The sequence below is a fragment of the Narcine bancroftii genome, chromosome 11, assembly GCF_036971445.1.
Source record: "Narcine bancroftii isolate sNarBan1 chromosome 11, sNarBan1.hap1, whole genome shotgun sequence".
Taxonomy (NCBI): Eukaryota; Metazoa; Chordata; class Chondrichthyes; order Torpediniformes; family Narcinidae; genus Narcine; species Narcine bancroftii.
This window is the reverse complement of record NC_091479.1, coordinates 69,634,639-69,654,676: the sequence shown is the minus strand read 5'-3', so window position 1 is coordinate 69,654,676 and position 20,038 is coordinate 69,634,639. Positions and strand designations below refer to the sequence as shown.

Genomic DNA, 20,038 nt, shown 5'->3' with positions numbered 1-20,038 from the left:
CTTCCCTCCATCTTACCCCTTCCCACTATAAAAGTTATAATGATTAAAAATAGATATATATATATAAAAGAATTGTATAAAGAAAAAAAGAAATATAAATAGAAAATAATATTGTTCAGGGTTGCACAAAGGATTGACTTACACACTGGGATCTTGCAATATTTATACAAAACTACTTTCGGGAAGAAGATTATTACAAGAGGCCAGAAGTACATTTTTACATACTTATCCCTAAACTTTGCATATACGGGCTCCAAATTTGTACAAAAGTTGAATATTTGTTACTCAAATTGTATGTAATTTTTTTCCAAAGGTATACAACTTTGAATTTCTGAATGCCATCTTTCCATACCTAAATATACATCTGATTTCCAAGTCACTGCAATACATTTCCTTGCCACTGCTAAAACTATTTTAATAAATTTCACTTGATAAAATTATAGTTTTAATTTGGGTCTTGTTCCTTCTATAATCTGGATTTTGTGGAAAAATAATACCATAATCTGTTCTAAAAAAAAATGTCTAGATTTGTCCAAAAAATTCTAACTTCAGAAAATGAGAAAAAATGTTCCTATTTCTTCACCACATCTAAAATATTTATCTGATTTCACTTTGTGCAAATTTTTTATATAATTTTTTATTTTCCACACTGTGAACCATATCAACCAAAATATGTACAACTTTGTGCAATTTTTGATGTAAATAATTATATTGAACTAAACTATATCTAACATTTATAATATTTGTCATACAATCTTGATAGAGTTCTGCCCATCTTTTCTCTTCAATAGTAATATTTAAATCAACCTCCCATTTCTGTCTAGATTTATGAACTCCTTTTTTAAATAGTGCCTGCTTGTAGTAAAAGATGCATTGCAGAAATAAATTTCTTAGTATAACCTCTCCTAATAAGAGCCTCCAGCTCACAACAGCTCACAAGTTTGAACCTAATTTTTTCTGCAAATATCCTCTCAATTGAAGATAGGAAGAAAAGTGTTTTGAATAATTCCATATTTATTTCTTAACTGTTGAAAAGACATCTACATTTTTAATACCATTGTGAAATCGTATATTTAAAAATTGATTGTCCTTAGTAAAAGATGTGAGGTTATTTTGAATCACAGATTTTTTTTGGTGATATACTTCCTTTTGTTCCAATTTCATTATTTATCTTGTTCCAAATGGTAATAAAATGCTTAAGTAAAGGTGCTTCATTCACACCAGTTATTAACTTTGAATCCCATTTATAAATAAATTCTTCTGCTAATTTTTATCCATGCTGATTTTCATGATCCCTCAAATGAAGAAGTAAGAAATCTCAATTGAGCCACTTGATAATAATTCTTAAAGTTAGGAAGTTGCAAACCTCCCAATTCGCATTTCCATGTTAATCTATCTATAGATATTCTCGACATTTTACCTTTCCAAAGAAATTTTCTTCTATGCTTATTTAATTCTTGAAAGAACTTTTGTGGTAACAGTATAGGTAAAGTTTGATAAAGATATTGTATCCACGGAAAGATATTAATCTTGTCACCTCAGGGTTGTGTGATGTCATGTATATACTCTAAAAAGAAATCTGAAATCTGGTTTTCCAGCTGGGGCCTCCCAGTAACTTTGAAAAGCTCAGTATAACTTCCATGTTTATCCAGTGACTTTGAAATGCCATGGTTATTTTTTAAACAACCTTCATAAATATTCTTGCAGCTTTCAAAGATTAATTCATGTATCCATTGAGTAATCTTCTGCTCCTGTACTCCATTGGAAAATGATGCCATTTTATTTTTCAGATGAAAATGTATCACCCCCCCCCCCCCCCCCACATTATATTGTTACATTGTATTTGCTGCTCTACCTTCCAGGCTGACTTCTTGAAATGTGATGCTATCCATCTCAGTGTTCACAACATTCATTTGCTTTCTGCTGTCTGCCATTACCACCAGGTGCTTCCCCCTGAAATTCGCCTTTTTCTATGACTTAAAAACCACAGAAAATTGCAGATATTAGAAATCTGAATTTTAAAAAAAATCAAACACCAAAATTGCTCAGTGAAAGAACCATCTGGGAGAGGAAAGGTAGTGCTAACATTTCAAAACAAAAATGCCAGAATCAGGAGAAAACCGCAAATCCAAGAGACTGAAGAAAATGAATAGGAAAAAAGTGCAAGAGAAATTGGTGAAATTAAAAGATAATAAATCCTAAGGACCTTTATTGTTGTAAGTGTTGAAAGAGGTGGCTACAGCAATGATGAAACTTTATGAATTTCTTCATGTGGTTGGAGGCAAATAACACCCTGCTATTTAGGAAGGGAGGGAGAGAGAAAGCAAGAAACTACCAACTAATCAAATCAATTATTATAAATACATGTTGTTAATCCACCATAAAAAATGTAAATTTAAAAATCAGATTAAGAATATTAGTATTGGAAATTTGAAGAAAATCAGAAAGCTTAAACTGAACAAAATGTCTAATTTGTAAATATCTTTTTTTTAAAAAAAGTCTATTGGACATCTTAAATTTGACTGATAATTGTTCGAAAGAGAAAATTATTTTGAATAAAAATATCATTAAAATGTGTACCTATTCTATGCTATTCCTTGAAACATGCACCCAACAAAGACGGTTGAAAGAGATGGTTATCTATAATTGGACTAGCCCATGGAAAAACCAATAATTCCAAGGAATTTTCTAAATTGAGCCCAAATTCTCAATCCATTTCTCATTGACAGATTGTGTTAATTTGCAAAAGGAAAATGGTTTTAAAAAAATCCTAAAATTGCAAACAAAGTTTTTTTTGGCTGGGAACAAGAGTGATTGGGCACGAGATTTGAATTTATCATTTTCAGATGAAGATTGGTACTCTCAACTCAATTAATGATTCCTCATTCTGTGCAAGATTCTGCTTATTACAATTTAAGGTGGTACACAGAACTCATTTGTCCAAACTTAAATCTTGCTTTTATGTAGATATTGATCCATTATGCAAGAAATGTAATTTTTGTTAAAGATTCTCTTATCCATATGTTTTGGGAGTGCCCAAATTTAGAGAGATTCTGGAAAGACATTTTCCAAACTTTATCAATGATTTTTAAGATTAATTTGGAACTTTACCGATTAATTTCTTAATTTGGTTTTTCTCATGATCCAGATAAACATATCGACATCTCAGGAAAATGTTTTAGCTTTTACCACGTTGATAGCCAGATGGAGCAATCTTATTAAAATGGAAAGATGATTCATCCCCTTCTCATACACAATGGTTATATAATGTAATGTACTATTTAAGTTCAGAGAAAATTAAATATAACATTTATAAATTTGTGGAACCCATTCTTAGAATTTTTTTATAATTGGAAGAATTAACATTTATGGTATGTTCTGATGATTCATTGCCTGTTCTCCGGGGGTTCCCAGTGCTTCCACATTATTGATTTTTTTTAAATTTCAAGGTAACCTTGATCAGAGAGAGGGAATAGATTAGATTTTAGTTTGTTTTTTTTTTCTTCAAGTTATTTCAATAAACACTTTTAACATGGTTGCTTCGATCATTTCAATTTAATGTTTTTAATATAAGCAATTATTGATGTAGTTTTATCTACCTTTTTTCTTATTGGCTTTTTTAATGTGTGCTTACTTGTATATAAATGCATTATTATGTAATTGTCAATTCTGTATTTATGCTGGTATGTTAAACTCAATAAAACTGTTTTAAAAAGGGAAAAGAAACTACCAACTATTAGCCAGTATCTGTGGTGGGTAGATATTGAGTAGTATCGACCTGGATTTAGGAAAGGAAAATAATGTTTAATCAACTGGAGTAAGTTGAGAGTGCAAGTGTTGGAATGAGGGACGATTGAGAATTTGGATTTTCATAAAAGTTTTTTGATGGAGGTTCACACAGGAACAAACAGCAAACTGCTGGAAGAACTCCCAGTCAGATGATGCCTGTTGAAGCAAAAGGCTGGTTGACATTTCAAGTCAAATACCTGCTTCAGGGTTGGGAAAGGAGAGCAAAAACAGGCAGTCTTAAAGTGGAGAGGAAGAGGGATCAATTGGTAATGGGTGGACTGAGGAGGGGTGAAGGATGAAGGCAGGTAGGAAAGCATATTTGCATGCAATGACCATTTTCAGAGAAAATGAGTTTATCCATCAATCTATTGACATTCTACCAGGTGCTCCAGTTACCTCCCATCCATTTATTTGGTGTATTTTGGCAGCATGGGCTTCTCTGCCGGAAAAACCTATTAGTGTGCTGTATATCTACATTTTTAAAAAATATATTCTTCTTTGGCTTGGCTTCGCGGACGAAGATTTATGGAGGGGTAATGTTCACGTCAGTTGCAGGCTCGTTTGTGGCTGACAAGTCCAATGCGGGACAGGCAGACACGGTTGCAGGGGAAAATTGGTTGGTTGGGGTTGGGTGTTGGGTTTTTCCTCCTTATATATAATATTTAAATATTCAGTCAGCCTGCTGCCACAGAGTCTCACCACAGCATCTTGAGGAGAGAACTGAGTCATTAACTAGTCATTAACTTGAAATTTAATTGTGGCAGCCACATAATTGATGTGAATGTAAGAGAGTGCAAAAGACTTTTTCTCCACTCTGCCAATCTTATCCACTGCCTGCAAGACATAAATTTCAGTGTGACACAACACTTCCCCTATTTCCCTGGATGCTTTAATTAGCATTCAAGAAATTGGATTTCATCCCAACAAACCATCAGATTTAATTGAAGCCCATTCACCACCATGGACATATTCTCCATTACCAACAAGTCACATTTGCCATGTCCAAAAATTTGCAATATTGTTATTTGATGAGGCTACTCTAACAGCTTTTCCAAAATCCATAACTCAACTATCAAACAGGGCAATGGACGGGAATCTGCAAGTGGTGGTTTCCATACATGAGAACCTTGCCATCTGCAGGTTTTCATCCTTCATCACCAGAAGGAATTCCCTCTCAAGTGACTTTGAGAGAATTCCTTTGCTGGAAGCACTGCAGCTGTCCAAGAAGGCAGCTCGGTAGGATCACTTGAATAAGTAATATTAAGCAATAAATGCTGGCCTTAATAAAGAGTACCCACATTCTGTAAATTAATAAATTTTAAAACTTCTGTCTCCAATATACCTGACATAAGATTCATTTCCCTAGCTGCCCACAGCTTGGTTGGGCTGGCAAACTGCTTATCAAAAAAGTCCATGTCCATATTCTAATTTCTTTTATTTGTTCGTCAGTAAAGTCTGTTGGGATGATTACATGAGATAATTTCTGTACAACTTGATCTTTCTGAAATTTCATGTAAAGTTTGTGGTTGCTACATATTCCTTATTTCTAATTAATTAATTCTCTGAGTCAAACATGATGTCTAAATCATTCAAAAACTCTGCAGCTTACACATAACAGAATATTCTCTCAATTTTATTTATTATCCATGTCGAAATCTCTTAAAGTCCACATATTTTATCTGCTTCTACTACTATTCCTGGCAGCCTATTCCAGACACTGTTTAAAAAAAACGTCACCTGCATATCTCAACACCCCCCCCGCCCGATTCTTTCATGCATCAATATGCATTTAACTGAATACACCCCCCCTTATCTTTTCCTTCACACTTGTCCAGATTAAACTCCATCTTCCATTTTTCTGCCCAGATCTGTAACTGATCTATATATTATACTCATGGACCTCAATACTGAACACAATGCCATCAATCTTTGTTTCTTTTGCAAACTTCCCAATCAGTCCACCTACTTTTCCATCCAAGTCATTTATGCTTATCACAAGCAGCGGGTCCCAATACCAATCCCTCCAGAACATCATTGATCTCAGAGCTCCAGCCTGAAAAACACCTCCCCCCCCCACCCCACTACCTTGTCTTCTCTGGGCCAACTCATTCCATATCATAATTATCAATTAAACATGGAGTTTTACATTTGTACCTTTTGGATTAGCCTATTGTGAAGGATTTTATCAAATTCTTTACTGAAGTTCGGTTATTACACTTTCTCAAAACCACAGACAATCTATATGGGGCCTGACGAGGTAGATGCAAAGTTTGTTTCCCCTGTTTGGATTTATTAAATCAGAAATGTCAGTATGAGACATGAAAAGAAAGTTCTTCAACCAAAGAGTGACTAAGAAAGATGTGGAGGCTCATGTGTTGATCAGTTTCAGGATAAAGACATTTTTGGATCATGAGGGAACAAAGGATATGGTTCAGGTGTAGTAAAGTGGTGAGTTTGTAGAAGGTCATCAATGATATTGTAAAATGGGGGGGTGTGGCCATGCATGTTTTGGTTGATCTCTACATGAAGAGTCTCAGAAAGATGGTTAAAAATCTCAAAACCAACAATCTTTTCACCAAAAATGGATAAAACGAGAACCAAGAGGCCAAGGCAGCAAAAAAACAAAAACAGAAGTTGTTTCTACTCAGCCAGCAACGTCGAGGGAAAGCCCAAAAAGGAGTGGCACATGAATGGCCTTGGGACCGGCAGAGCTGGGGAGTGGGACAGGATTTAAATATTATCCTGGAGAAAATGGAAAATTTGTGTAACCGCTTTACAGGCATTGAAACTGCAATGAGAGATGTGTCAGAGAGAATGTCTGAATTTAAAGACACTATTGAAGATTTAATGCCAACAAATGACCCAAGTGGAAATTGATCTGGCCAAACCACAAGAAAAGTTAAAAAGCTATGAAGGAAGATGTGAAGAAATGAGATTTGGACAGACAAGATATGCTGGTCAAGATCGATCACACGGAGAATTTCAGCAGACATAACAATGTCCAAAATATTGGTTTGAAAGGTGGGATCGAAGGGAGAGACCCAGTGAACTTCTTTAAAATATGGATCCCACAAGTGCTGAGAGAAAATAAATTCAAAGAAGAATTACATATAAAAAAGAATCACTGGACTCTCAGACCCAAAAAAGCCAGAGATCAACAACCACGACTGGTCCTGCTAAGACTTCTGAGTTACTGGGAAGGGGAGACAATTCTGGGAGCAGCAAATAATGCTCTAAACAAGACAATGGATTACCTGAGATTGACCATGAAAAAGTGCTGTTCTTTCAAGATTTTAGTCCTACTTTGATTAAACAAAGGAAGGAGTATGACAATGTAAAAAGACAACTGCTTTCTAAAAATTTGAAATACTCGACACTGAGGGTTGAAGGAGCAAAAGGTAATCAGCGATTTATTTTTTTCAGACTAAGAACGAGGTAAAGATTTTTTTGCAAGGTTGTGTAAAGATTAAGCTTACCAAGTAAGAAGACTGAGAAAAATGTTTACAATGGGTCTAAGTAAAAGTTATATTTTTGAACTGTCTTGTATTTATTGTTTAAAAAATAAATATTATCGAAACGTTCACGGAGAGCTCAAAATAAAGAGGTAAAAGTAGTAGAAGGGTAGAAATTCTGGTCTGAGGGGGATAATAGTGCTGGGAGAGGAGCATTTTTACAAGATAGCATTAAAGGGAGGGGTTATTCTTCTTTGGAAGATTCTGCGGACATTTTTCACGGGATTTCAGGATTTTCTGTTTAGGGCAAAGATTGTATATGTTTCTTAAAAAGATCACTATTTAAATAGCAAAAAAGTTTTCACTGCTAAACAATATTTGTTTAAAAATTGGTATGGACAGAATGTTAAAGTTTATTAGTCTTAATGGGCTAAATGGAATGGTGAAGAGGAATGGATATTGGTACATTTTTTTTAAAAAAAGGCAGATGTAGTCTTTCTACAAGAAACACATCTTACTAAATCAGAACATGCTAAATTAAAAAGGGGGTGGATGGGACAAATAATATAGTCCTCATTTGGCTCAGAGTAGCAGCAATTTTAATTAATAAGAATAGATCAATAATAATAGAAGACGTATCGACTGACAAAACCTGAAGATTTGTAATGGCACGTGGTAAAATTTATGCAGAATCGTAGACGTTCATGAATATCTACGCACCAAATTATGATGATGAAGCCTTATGAAGGATATCTTTTTAAAAGCAGCAGAGGGAAGACAAAATACATTGGTCACAGGAGATTTTAATTTCTGTTTAGATCCAGTATTGGATAAATAAACAAGAACCATAATGAGCAAAAGCTACAAAAATGCTATTATTTATGAAGGATTTAAATTTGATTGATATATAGAGGCAGCTTAACCCTGTAGAAAGCGATCATTCTACTCAAGGGTGCATGACTCACATTCAAGGATTGATTTCTTTTTAATGTGCAAGACTTCTATCAGATCACTCACCATTAATTTTAACTATTGTGATAATGGAAAAATAAGAAAAAATATATAGGTGGCATCTCAATGTCACACTGTTGAGAAGGAAAGACGTGAATTTATTAAGAGACAGATAGAACTGTTTTGTGAAACTAATCTTTCCACCAATAATAGCTTTTAAATATGGTTCAATAAGCTTATTTCAGAGGACAAATTATTTCCTAATACAAAATTGGATGGTCTGGAGAAAGATGTAAAAAAACTGGAAAAAGAAAAAGGGTGGCAAGAAAAATATAGAATAAAAACCTGGGATATAACATATTACAAATGTATAGAATGGATAAACTATGTTAAAACTACATTAAACTAAAAATTAAATAAAATACTATGAATTAGGAGAATGGGCACACAAAGTCTTGGTAAGTAAAAGCAGAGAAGTCATCAAGGATGATGCAATCAAAACAGAGGCAGATATTTTAACATAATCAAAAAGAAATAAATAATATATGTAGACTATATTATACAAAATTATACAAATCAGAGTTACTAGGAGATTAAAATGAGTTAAATGAATTTTTAGTGAATATTGAAATTCCAAAATTGGAGTGTAGAGAACAGACCGATTAAGAAGCCCCTTTTACAGGATAAGAAATTGAGAAGGCTTTGAACACTTTACAAGCTAACAAGTACCCAGGGGAGGATGGGTTCCCACCCAAGTTCTATAGGCAATTTAAAGATTTGTTGATACCTCTTATGATGGATGTTCTGGACCGGGCAGTGGAGACCCAGACTTTTTCAACTGCTATAATTACAGTGCTAATGAAGAAAAAATAGACACCTATTTAAAAACCTCATCGTATAGGCCTATATTACTTTTGAATGCTGACTATAAGATATTGGCAAAGGCACTAGCCAATAGATTGTGACAGGATCTGCCAAAATTAATTCATACAGACCAGATTGGATTTGGTAAAGGAAGACAATCTTCAAATGGTCTGGGCAGACAATTTAATATCATGCATATGGCAAAATCAAAGCTGAATCCAAGTATAACAGACTCACTGAATGCAGAAAAAGCATTTGATAGCTTAGAGTGGCCTTTCTTATTTAAAACATTGGAGAGTATTTATAAATGGGATTCTTTGGCTTGGCTTCACGGACGAAGATTTATGGAGGGGGTAAATGTCCACGTTAGCTGCAGGCTCGTTTGTGGCTGACAAGTCCGATGCGGGACAGGCAGACACGGTTGCAGCGGTTGCAGGGGAAAATTGGTTGGTTGGGGTTGGGTGTTGGGTTTTTCCTCCTTTGCCTTTTGTCAGTGAGGTGGGCTCTGCGGACTTCTTCAAAGGAGGTTGCTGCCCGCCAAACTGTGAGGCGCCAAGATGCACGGTTTGAGGCGATATCAGCCCACTGGCGGTGGTCAATGTGGCAGGCACCAAGAGATTTCTTTAGGCAGTCCTTGCACCTTTTCTTTGGTGCACCTCTGTCACGGTGGCAAGTGGAGAGCTCGCCATATAACACGATCTTGGGAAGGCGATGGCCCTCCATTCTGGAGACGTGACCCACCCAGTGCAGCTGGATCTTCAGCAGCGTAGACTCGATTAAAAGCTCTATAATAAACCACAAGACAAAATTGTAACTAAGAGTCAGATGGGAGCAGTTTTCCTCTTGAGTGGATCAAGTAGGCAGGGGTGTCTCCTGTCCCCAGCGCTTTTTATCCTTGCAATTGAATCTCCTAGTGGAGATTAGAAAAGATCTGGATATAAAAGGCTTCAAAGTTGGACAAGGAGAACATAAAATTAGTCTTATTTGCTGATGATGTGCGATTATATTTACCTTATCTGGCTGAGTCCTCGATAAAATTACAAACAACGTTAGCAAAATATGGAAGAGGTTCAGGTTACAAAATAAATATGGATAAGAATGAGATAATCCCATTGATGAACTGAAAGATATCAAAAAGGTAGTAGATTTAAATGGAAGACATGGAATCAAATATTTAGGAATGATGACATAATAATTTACAGAACTTGTATAAAAATAATTAGTCCTCATTTAAAAAAAAGAGAAAGATCTACAGAAATGGAATGTCCTGCTGATGACTTTAGTGGGAAAAGTAAATTGTATCAAAATGAAAGTGATGCCAAGATTAAAGTATCTTTTTCAGTCATTGCCTCTTGCAGTAACTAAAAAAAAATCTTTAAATTATTAATTAATTATAAAAGGCAATTCCTATAAAATAATAAGGTGCTGAGACTTTCACTGTAAAAACTAACATGAGACGATAAACTGACCCATTCTCCCATTTTGTGCAGATCCCTCTGCAAGCTTTGAAAATCTTCTTCGCTGTCCACAATACCTCATGTCTTTGCGTCATCAGCAAACCTGCTGATCTAACGTATCACATTATCATCCAGATCATTGAGGTGGACAACAAACAATAATGAAGCAATTATCCTCTACCACTCTGTTTTCTCCCATGTAACCAATTTTGAATCCATAGATACCTAGTGTCTGTACCTTCTGATCTAACCTCCCATGTGGGACCTCTCAAAGGCCTTACTAAAGTCCACGTAGACAACATCCACACCCTTTCCTTTATCTATCTTCTTGGTAACCTCCTTGAAAAATTCTACAAGATGTGTTAAACGTGACCTATCATGGACAAAGCCATAATCAGCCCTTTTGAAGGGAATCACTGATCCAGTGAAATAAAAAGTGCTTGATAGTTTGCTTGCTTTTTATTGTTTGGTTATAATTTTAAATTCTTTTTTTTTAATTATTTAAATCCCTTTTAACTTTTTTAGATGTTGTCACGGAGACCTTGTAACAATTGCCATGGATTCTGAAAGAAAGATCATGAGATATGCAGCCTGCACCTTATTTTTAGGTTCTGTGGGTTAACTATTGTATCTGGGAAAAAAAAGACGACAGAGATCGTGTAAAAACACAATGCTGGAGAAACTCAGCTGGTCAAACAGTACACCTTATATAGCAAAGATAAAGAACGTGATTTCACTCTTGAACTTTCTCTCCATCAAGAGAAAGAAGAAGTGTGTGCCTGGAATAAGATGGGTCCTTCAGTACATGGCAGCAGGAGGTGTTATTAGAGGGAAGGGAGAGGACAATCTAGTCCAGCATACCAAGTTTTAAAAGTTCTTGGTTCCTCAGAGCACCACCAGAGTGAAAAAATTTTCAGTTTTTAGTTTCATTGCTATACTCTGAGCCCAGGATACACTCGCTGGAGACTGACTGCACATAATTTGTGTTCTAATTAGTGCTTGACTTGATTGAAACAGCTTGAATTCAACCATATCCATGTCATGTAAGGTCATGTCACAAAATAAGTGAGTAATATCACTATCTTAATATATTAATACCTGTTCTCAACAGCAAGCAAAAATTGAGGAGGAAGAACTCAGACGTAAAAAGACTGCTGGTGATGCAAGTGAGTGTTCAACATCTGAACTGTCCAAGCGCCCACGGATCAAAAAAAGTGCATACTTCAGTGATGAAGAGGAGCTGAGCGATTAGGTTCTTTTTCATCATAATGAAGGTTACGGGTGTATTTCAGATGCAAAAGATGCTTTAATGAACCAGACTAGTTAGACAAATAATTAAGACTTCCTGTGTCAGGACAACTATAACAAATAAATGGACTATTTTGATTTTTTTTTCCTTTTAATGTTTCTTATATTTGCAGAAAAATGATTATTAAGAAATATACCAGCAGGTTCCATATTTGAATGCTTCACAGCAGTTATAGATGAATGGACATGTTTTTGTCTGTGGTGGCCAAATTTTAATATTAATAACTTTTGTGGCTTGAATTTCTTTGTGAAGATCAAGATCATGGAAGCCTCTGTTGCTCTCTAATGCAAAATGTTTGTTTATTCTCTCAAATGAAACACTTCACAAAATTCTGTTGAAATTAATGAAACAAAGTTGTTTCAGTCATGACACATTCCAATTTCAGAATAAAAGTGGGAATTAGTTCATATTGGAGGATCCAGTTTTTTTTTTCCAAATGTGCACTTATGGAAGGTTTAATTGGCATCATAAGTGATATCCAAAAAAGTGGGCAAAAAATATCTTCAAAACTTCTTCCCATATGAAGAGTTCATTCACATTCTGGTCTGCATTTATCGCTGACTACAATGTCTGAGCTCATTGTACTTTCCCTTCCAGAGAGCACATTCCGAGTTTATTTTTTTTAATATTCATTTCTTTTAAACTATAAGAAATTATTCATGTTGTTCTATTTATTGGCAACTTTAATTTTATGTTTAGTGCAACTGTCTCATAAGAAAGCTTTGTGACTTTGAATTTTTACGTAGAATTCTGACATCATATTAAGCTTTAAAGGAATTTAGCCTTGTGGACTTAAATTTGTGGTATTTGAATAACTGTGTACTGACTTTCTTGCACCTCATGAGCCCCGAGAGATTGCTCTAAAAATTGTGGCTTTTATTTGCATATTTATTTTTAATTACTTTTCTTTTCCTCTTTTATCTTATGGGTTGCATTTTTCTTAATGGCTGTTACTTTACCTGAAACAACCATTTGTATATGAAGCTGGACGATATGATTATTAATGATATTAGTAATTTCAACTTTACAAGATCCATGCCTTCAACTCTTGTGCAGTGGAGCACGAAGGCTGTATCCTCTAGTGTTAGGGTCATACTGGTTTCAACATCATCATGGTAGCTTGGGGTAATGATCTTGTCACGGTTAAACAGTGCTTCATCCATGATCCCATAAGCTTTGGTTTGGAATATTAACTTGTTTCTGTGAATAAAGAATAAGTGGAACAGGTAAATGGTTTTCCATTATTTTTAATGATCAGCAGGTTTAGATGATAGACTGTATTATGCAGTGTAACTGATGCAGTTTACTTTTTCATATGTTGTTCAGTATTTATTTAGCAAGGACTCTGAACTTGATTACTGCTGTTACCAAATTCCACTAACTTTTATAAAGTTTCTGTTTTACTTTTTCTAAACCAATCCATTTTAGTTTTACATTTTCAGAACTTCAGAGATAATTAGAAGAAACAAATGAAAAAATAAACTATGTTGAGTATGTCTGTTTTAATCTCACTCAAATGATCATGAGCATGTGTGCACAATATAGTGGGAAGACAGAGCAAATTTCCAGATACTTCTATTTAATTTGTGAATTAATGTTTAACCCACTGTGATCCACCAGTACTTTATATTTTTAGGAATTATTTTCCTTCTCCATTCATATGTAGCTAATGGCAGTTATTTCTTCTTCCTAACCATTATTTTATATTCTTGGTCTGTAATTCTGGCGAGGATGTATCTCCAAATATAATTCTAACATCAGGTCTTCTCCCAGTTTTCCCTTCTGTGGAGATGAAAGCTTCCATCTTGGTTATAGGTTTAAATTTGGTATAGTAGCTTCTTATAAACTGTTTGCATCTTCTACAAAGCCATTTTAATAAAATAAAAATCAAATGAAGTTCAAGTTTATTGTCACACATACCAAAGTCCAGTGATAAGATTGTTGTTTGAGCAGTCCAGCTGGACGTCAAGTGAGATACACTGAGGAGGAGTCACGTGATGGAGTAGTGGCCGGTAGGGGAACGCCAGCCCTCTCCAGAAAAGTTAAAAAAAAGATAGAGAAAAAACAAAGGCACAAACATAGAAACCATAACAAAGTGAAAGTGTGGAGAAAATGGCAGCGAAGAAAGAAAAACCAAAAACAATGGGAAGAAAAGAAGAAGGAAAGACGTTGGAGGAGGAAGGTGAAGGCCTTACCAGTTCGAGGAGGCCCGCCGTGGAGAGAGAAGCCCGCTCCCTGAGGTCAGTGGAAACCCCGAACTCGGGACTACAAAAATGGCTCACGGAGCCAAACAAAAGTGCGCGATGCGCAAGACAAAAATAACACTGACAGGAGGGGGGACCAGCTGAGGAGTAAATCTCCACAGCTGAAAAAGACAACTATAACACAACAGCAAGACTCTCAACAGGAAAACATAGAAAATAACGAGAACAAGAAGGAAGAGAATAAAAATAAGAAATCAAAGAAACAACAGATGACCAACCCAGAGGAAGAAGACCAACACCAAGACACTTTTAATAAAAATAAGAAGACCAAAAATACCCAACAAAATAAAACAAACAACCCAACAAGAAAACCAGAAGAGACAGAGGTAAAGGACACAGATCCTGGAGTGGACTCAGAAGAAGAGGAGGAAGAACACAGAGAAATGGAAGATGAAGGGAAGGGCAAGTACATGGATATATATTTTTTTAAAGAATATATGGAAACAGTAAAAGAATGGCAGTCACAAGAATTCAGTGAAATTAAAAAAAAGTACAGAAGAAAAAGTGAATAGATTAGAGATGATCATGACAGATGTAGGAAAAAGAGTAGACAAGGTGGAAGAACGTGAAACAGCCATAGAAGTAGATGACTTAAAAAAGAAATTAGAAGAATCTGATAAAAAAAAGTTAAAGCAACACAAGAGCTTAGCTCAGAAGATAGATATAATGGAAAATTATAATAGAAGAAACAATATAAAGATAGTGGGCCTTAAGGAAGATGAAGAAGGCAAAAATATGAAAGAATTTATAAAAGAATGGATCCCCAGGATCCTAGGAAGACCAGAATTACAGGAAGAAATGGAAATAGAAAGGACACACAGAACATTAGCCCCTAAACCACAAGCACAACAAAAACCAAGATCCACTCTAGTAAAATTCCTAAGATATTTTAGATATGAGTATAGTGGAAATATTTTATGTTTTTGAAATTTTGTCTTATAATGTGTTCAAAAAAATAAAGCAGAAATAGATAATGGAAAGGAAAGATAAACAAGGTATGAAATGACTATGTTGAACTATATGACTTTAAATATTAATGGAATACATAACCAAATCAAATGGAAGAAACTGTTAAATTTACTTAAAAAAGAAAAAAATGATATAGCATTCATACAAGAAACACATCTAACTGAAGTGGAGCACAAGAAATTAAAGAGAGATTGGATAGGACATGTAACAGCAGCATCATATAATTCAAAAGCCAGAGGAGTAGCTATATTAATCAATAAAAATGTACCAATCAAAATAGAAGAGAAAATAATAGATCTAGCAGGGAGATATGTAATGATAAAATGTCAGATATATTCAGAATTTTGGAATTTACTTAATGTATATTCACGTAATGAAGAAGATCAAAAATTTATGCAAGATATATTTTTGAAGGTAGCAGATACGCAAGGGAACATACTAATAGGAGGGGATTTTAACCTTAATTTGGACTCAAACATGGATAAAACTGGAAAAAAAAACTAACAGAAAGAACAAAGTAACCAAATTTATAATTAAATCGATGCAAGAAATGCAACTTTTGGATATATGGAGGAAACAACACCCAAAGGAAAAGGAATATTCATATTATTCGGGTAGACATAAAACATACTCAAGGATAGACCTATTCCTGTTATCAGCCCACATTCAAGGGACAGTTAGGAAAACGGAATATAAAGCTAGACTATTATCGCTCCTCTCACCCCTGTTATTGACAATAGAGCTAGAGGACATCCCACCAAGAATGTATAGATGGAGATTAAACTCCATGCTACTTAAAAGACAGGATTTTAGAGAATTAATTGAACGACAAATTAAAATGTACTTTGAAATAAATACGGAATCAGTGAAAGATAAGCTTATACTATGGGACGCAATGAAAGCGTTCATCAGAGGACAAATAAGTTATGAAACTAAGATGAAGAAGGACTACAATCGGGAAACAAAACAGTTGGAAAGGGAAATAACAAATATAGAAAAAGAATGAGCAATAAAGGAAGATACAACTAAAAGAGAATTGGCAGATAAAAAAATAAAATATGAAACACTACAAACATATAAGGTGGAGAAGAACATAATGAAGACAAAACAAATATGAGCTAGGAGAAAAAACGCACAAAATTCTAGCATGGCAGCTTAAGACAGAACAAACTAAAAGAATGGTATTGGCATTAAGGAAAAAGGACAAACAAATTACATATAATCCAACGGAGATCAATGAAAACTTCAGGGAATTCTACAAGCAACTATATCAAACTTAAAATGAAGGGAAAGAAGACAAAATAGATGAATTTCTAACTAAAATTGAACTACCGAAATTACAAACAGAGGAGCAAAATAAATTAATAAAACCATTTGAAATAGAAGAATTACAAGAGATATTAAAAAAAACTACCGTACAATAAAACACCAGGAGAGGATGGATTCCCAATAGAATTCTATAAAACATTTAAAGACTTATTAATTCCTCCCCTCCTGGAAGTAATCAACCAGATTGATAAAACACAAAGCATACCAGATTCATGCAAAACAGCAATAATTACAGTAATACCAAAGACAGGGAAAGATCCACTTGCACCAGCGTCATATAGACCAATATCTCTACTTAACACAGATTATAAGATAATAGCTAAACTATTAGCAAACAGATTAGCAGAGTATGTATCAAAAATAGTAAATCTAGACCAAACTGGATTTATTAAAAAAAGACAAACAACAGACAATATCTGTAAATTTATTAACTTAATTCATGCAGTAGAAGGAAATAAAACTCCAACAGTAGCGGTTGCTTTAGATGCAGAGAAGGCACTTTGACAGAGTAGAATGGAATTATTTATTCAAAGTACTACAAAAATTCAGCCTACCAGAGAAATATATTAATTGGATTAAAGCATTATATAAGGGGCCATTGGCGAAAGTGACAGTAAATGGATATATATCAAAACAATTTAACTTAAGCAAATCAACAAGGCAGGGATGTTCACTATCTCCTTCACTGTTCACGTTAGCTATAGAACCACTAGCAGAACTAATAACAGAAAATAAAATAAGAGGGATAAAAATAAAAGAGAAGGAATATAAAATCAGTCTATTTGCAGATGACGTTATAATATACTTAACAGAACCAGAAATATCAATAAAAGAATTACATAGGAAATTGAAGGAATATGGAGAAGTATCAGGGTACAAGATCAACGCAAATAAAAGTGAAGCAATGCCAATGAATAATGCGGATTTCACAAAGTTTAAGAAAGAATCGCCATTTAGATAGCAAACACAATGCGATATCTAGGTATCTTTGGCTTGGCTTCGCGGACAAAGATTTATGGAGGGGGTAAAAGTCCACGTCAGCTGCAGGCTTGTTTGTGGCTGACAAGTCCGATGCGGGACAGGCAGACACGGTTGCAGGGAAAAATTGGTTGGTTGGGGTTGGGTGTTGGGCTTTTCCTCCTTTGCCTTTTGTCAGTGAGGTGGGCTCTGCGGTCTTCTTCAAAGGAGGTTGCTGCCTGCCAAACTGTGAGGCGCCAAGATGCACGGTTTGAGGCGTTATCAGCCCACTGGCGGTGGTCAATGTGGCAGGCACCAAGAGATTTCTTTAGGCAGTCCTTGTACCTTTTCTTCGATGCACCTCTGTCACGGTGGCCAGTGGAGAGCTCGCCATATAACACGATCTTGGGAAGGCGATGGTCCTCCATTCTGGAGACGTGACCCATCCAGCGCAGCTGGATCTTCAGCAGCGTGGACTCGATGCTGTCGACCTCTGCCATCTCGAGTACTTCGACGTTAGGGATGAAAGCGCTCCAATGGATGTTGAGGATGGAGCGGAGACAACGCTGGTGTATACAGCTAAATAAAAACCTCAGCCATCTATATAAACTCAATTGCCATCCATTAATGAAAAAAATTACAAGACAACTTAGAGCATTGGAAAGACTTACCACTAACACTGATAGGAAGGATAAACTGTATTAAAATGAACATTTTCGCAAGGATACAATACCTTTTTCAGTCATTACCAATACACCTAACAGATAAATTCTTCAAGGAGTTAATTACAGAATGGTACAAACAAAGGAAGTTTACAATTACCAAACTTTAAGAATTATTATAGAGCCGCACAATTACGATACGTATCAGATTTTTATCAAACAAGGGAAAAACCAGATTGGACCAGATTAGAACTAGATAAAATAGGGGAGAAGATACCTGAACATATACTATATAAATGGGATGAAAAATTGGTGCAACGTAGGAATTCACCGGTATTGCATCATCTGCTCAACATTTGGAAGAAGATTCATGTAGAAAGGAATAAAACAAATTACCAACTACCAAAACTAATATTGATGCAAAATCAGCTAATCCCTTTTACAATAGATAACCTTTCCTTTAGAGAATGGGAGAGAAAAGGGATCAAAAGAATAGAAAATTGTTTTTCGGGAAATAAATTATTATCCTTTGAACAAATGAAGGATAAATATAATATAACTCACGATACAATGTTTGCATACTACCAACTGAAAACCTACTTGAAGGACAAATTGAGAAACAGTCTGAGGTTACCAGAAGGAAGCAATTTTGAATATGTGATTAGAGACACAATGATAATTTAAAAATTTGTAACAAACATGTACATCAAACTGCAAGAAAAGGAGAACGAAGAAACAAATGGTAAACCTAAACAAAAATGGGAACAAGGTCTAAACATAAAGATAAAGAATGAAACATGGGAGAAGCTATGCTCCGGAACTATGAGAAATACAATAAACACGAGGTTACGCATGATACAATATAACTAGATACACAGGCTATACATCACACCTCAAAAGTTAAAAAAAATGGGACCCAACAGTATCAGACAGATGTTTTCACTGTAAAAAGGAAACGGGAACAACAATTCATGGAATTTGGACATGTGAGAAAGTTGAAAAATTTTGGGAAGATCTAAACCAGATATTAAATAAAATCACAAAAAGCAATATACCAAAAAACCCAGAGATCTTCCTCCTAAGTAATATTAGAAACAAAGAATTTGGACTCGATTTGGATGGAGCACAAAAAAGATTTGTTATGATAGCCCTAGCTGTAGCAAAAAAATGTATTATGTCAACCTGGAAATTAGAAGACAACTTGAGAATACAACAGTGGTATATAGAAATGAATAAATGTATTCCATTAGAAAAAATAACATATAATTTAAGAAATAACATTACAATATTCGAACAAATATGGGAGCCATAGAGAAATCCTACCATGGACTTCCACCACCTAAAATGACAGAAGGAGAAGATAACGAAATGAACTGACTCAGTGTGTAAAAGTAAATACAAAAATTTCTTCTTTATTTTTATTAAGTGACAACATTGTTTAACGGGTTTAATGTATCTTATAGATTGAACTTCAAATAAATGGGGAAGGAGTGAGGGACGGAGGGAAGGGAGGGGGGAAAAAGGTGAAAACGACACTATATATTTAAGAAGAAAAATGACTATGTATCTTGGTCAATATGGTTTATAGTGTGAAAAATAAAAAAAAATTTTTAAAAAGTGAGATACACTGCAGAAGTGCAGAGTTATGGAGAGAATCAGTTGGTATGGAGCAATTGCAATGTATTTGTGAGGTTTTACTATGGTACATCTCAACAGGATTCTTGTTTGACCCACTGTGATCTACCTGTTAGAGATTCTACTTCTGATCGATGGAGCAGTTTTTGGCAACACAGTCATACATGTACAGGGATTCGAGGACTGGGTTTGCAAACTTCTGGTATTGAAGATGATCATGGAGAAGGAACTGTCACCATTTCTCATTGATTGTGCCCTGCAGGGTAGGAAGCCACTTTGTTCTAATCAATATTTATTGCAAATTTAGTATAAAGCCTTGTCACTCAGTTGTTTTACACTCATAATAAGCCTTTGTTTCTTAATCTTTATACTTGCATCATGCCTTTTAGTGATTTCTCAA

General features: G+C 34.9%; 1 protein-coding gene across 7 annotated transcripts in view; it reads left to right on the top strand.

Annotated features, from left to right (window-relative positions):
- The window catches only part of zcrb1 (zinc finger CCHC-type and RNA binding motif 1), a 64,125-nt gene that overhangs the window by 40,738 nt on the left and 3,349 nt on the right, over positions 1-20,038 (top strand). For 5 of the 7 annotated variants that reach the window (XM_069903311.1, XM_069903315.1, XM_069903309.1 and 2 more), the window contains 2 exons: positions 11,625-11,679; positions 19,755-19,901. In XM_069903311.1, coding sequence (XP_069759412.1) covers positions 11,625-11,679; positions 19,755-19,901 — 202 coding nt within the window. Of the gene's footprint in view, positions 1-11,624; positions 13,054-19,719; positions 19,902-20,038 lie in introns of those variants that run through there. The other 2 variants (XM_069903314.1, XM_069903312.1) reach the window with 2 other exon arrangements.